Consider the following 1232-nt stretch of genomic DNA (forward strand, 5'->3'; position numbering starts at 1 on the left):
CTGCTCGTTCGTACGATCGCTGCTCGTTCGTACGATCGCTGCTCGTTCGTACGATCGCTGCTCGTTCGTACGATCGCTGCTCGTTCGTACGATCGCTGCTCGTTCGTACGATCGCTGCTCGTTCGTGCGATCGCTGCTGCGTTCGTGCGATCGCTGCTCGTTCGTGCGATCGCTGCTCGTTCGTGCGATCGCTGCTCGTTCGTGCGATCGCTGCTCGTTCGTGCGATCGCTGCTCGTTCGTGCGATCGCTGCTGCGCGTTCGTACGATCGCTGCTGCGCGTTCGTACGATCGCTGCTGCGCGTTCGTACGATCGCTGCTGCTGCGTTCGTACGATCGCTGCTGCTGCGTTCGTACGATCGCTGCTGCTGCGTTCGTACGATCGCTGCTGCGCGTTCGTACGATCGCTGCTGCTGCGTTCGTACGATCGCTGCTGCGCGTTCGTACGATCGCTGCTGCGCGTTCGTACGATCGCTGCTGCTGCGTTCGTACGATCGCTGCCGCCGCTGCTGCGTTTCTTAGCGGCGGTGCACAAAGTAACGCGACGAGAGGGACGCATTTGTCGATGGCGGAGTGGCGCGGGTGGCCTTTATCAAAGAAAGATGCGCGTGCGTGTGTAAAAAAAATAATGTCGAATCGCCGCGAGGCAACGTCTTGGGGCGGTTGCCCCCCCTCCATCTTCTCGGTGGCGCATCGAGAGAGAGGGGGGGGGGGGTCGCTCCACCCCCCCCCCCCCCGAAAAGCGGTGCCTCGTTTTCCTTTTCGAAGGCTCTACGTACGCGCGCTGTGGTATCGACGGACGCCTTCCTGTCTATATTCTTGGTTCTTTCGGTAAAGTCGCGTAGAAGGGAAATAAGAAAAATATAAAACAATAAAATTCTCAAGACGTTTTGACTGCAACACAAGCAAATCGTCACCAGGTGTGAAATCCACAGCAAGACAATTTAGAAGGGAAAAAAATTAACCCGTAAAAACAAAGTTTTTCACTCTAAATCCTTCATGCGTGGCGGCTAGAGTCCTCTCGTCCTCTGGCTTGAGATGGCTGCCACCTATGGGTCAGATGATTGCATTGCACCATTAAGCAATTGGTAATTAAATAGAATTTATTTTTTCCTAAAAAGTGTAAAATTTAGGAATTTTTTTCACGAAAAGACATTGTCACGCACAACAAGTCTGTCTGCAAAATATCAGCTCGATTGGATCACGGGAAGTGGGTTAAAAAACGACCGAAAGA

At 53.4% G+C, this 1232-nt stretch overlaps 1 protein-coding gene across 1 annotated transcript in view; it reads right to left on the reverse strand.

Annotated features, from left to right (window-relative positions):
• The window catches only part of LOC133361001 (uncharacterized), a 31862-nt gene extending 31305 nt beyond the window's left edge, over window positions 1-557 (reverse strand). The window contains exon 1 of the mRNA XM_061579884.1: window positions 356-557. Within this exon, the coding sequence (XP_061435868.1) occupies window positions 356-557 (202 nt within the window). The remainder of the gene's footprint in view (window positions 1-355) is intronic.
• Between the last annotated feature and the right edge of the window lie 675 nt (window positions 558-1232).

The sequence above is a fragment of the Lethenteron reissneri genome, chromosome 70 (assembly GCF_015708825.2).
Source record: "Lethenteron reissneri isolate LAM-NWPU_2019-01 chromosome 70, ASM1570882v1, whole genome shotgun sequence".
NCBI classification, from domain to species: Eukaryota; Metazoa; Chordata; class Hyperoartia; order Petromyzontiformes; family Petromyzontidae; genus Lethenteron; species Lethenteron reissneri.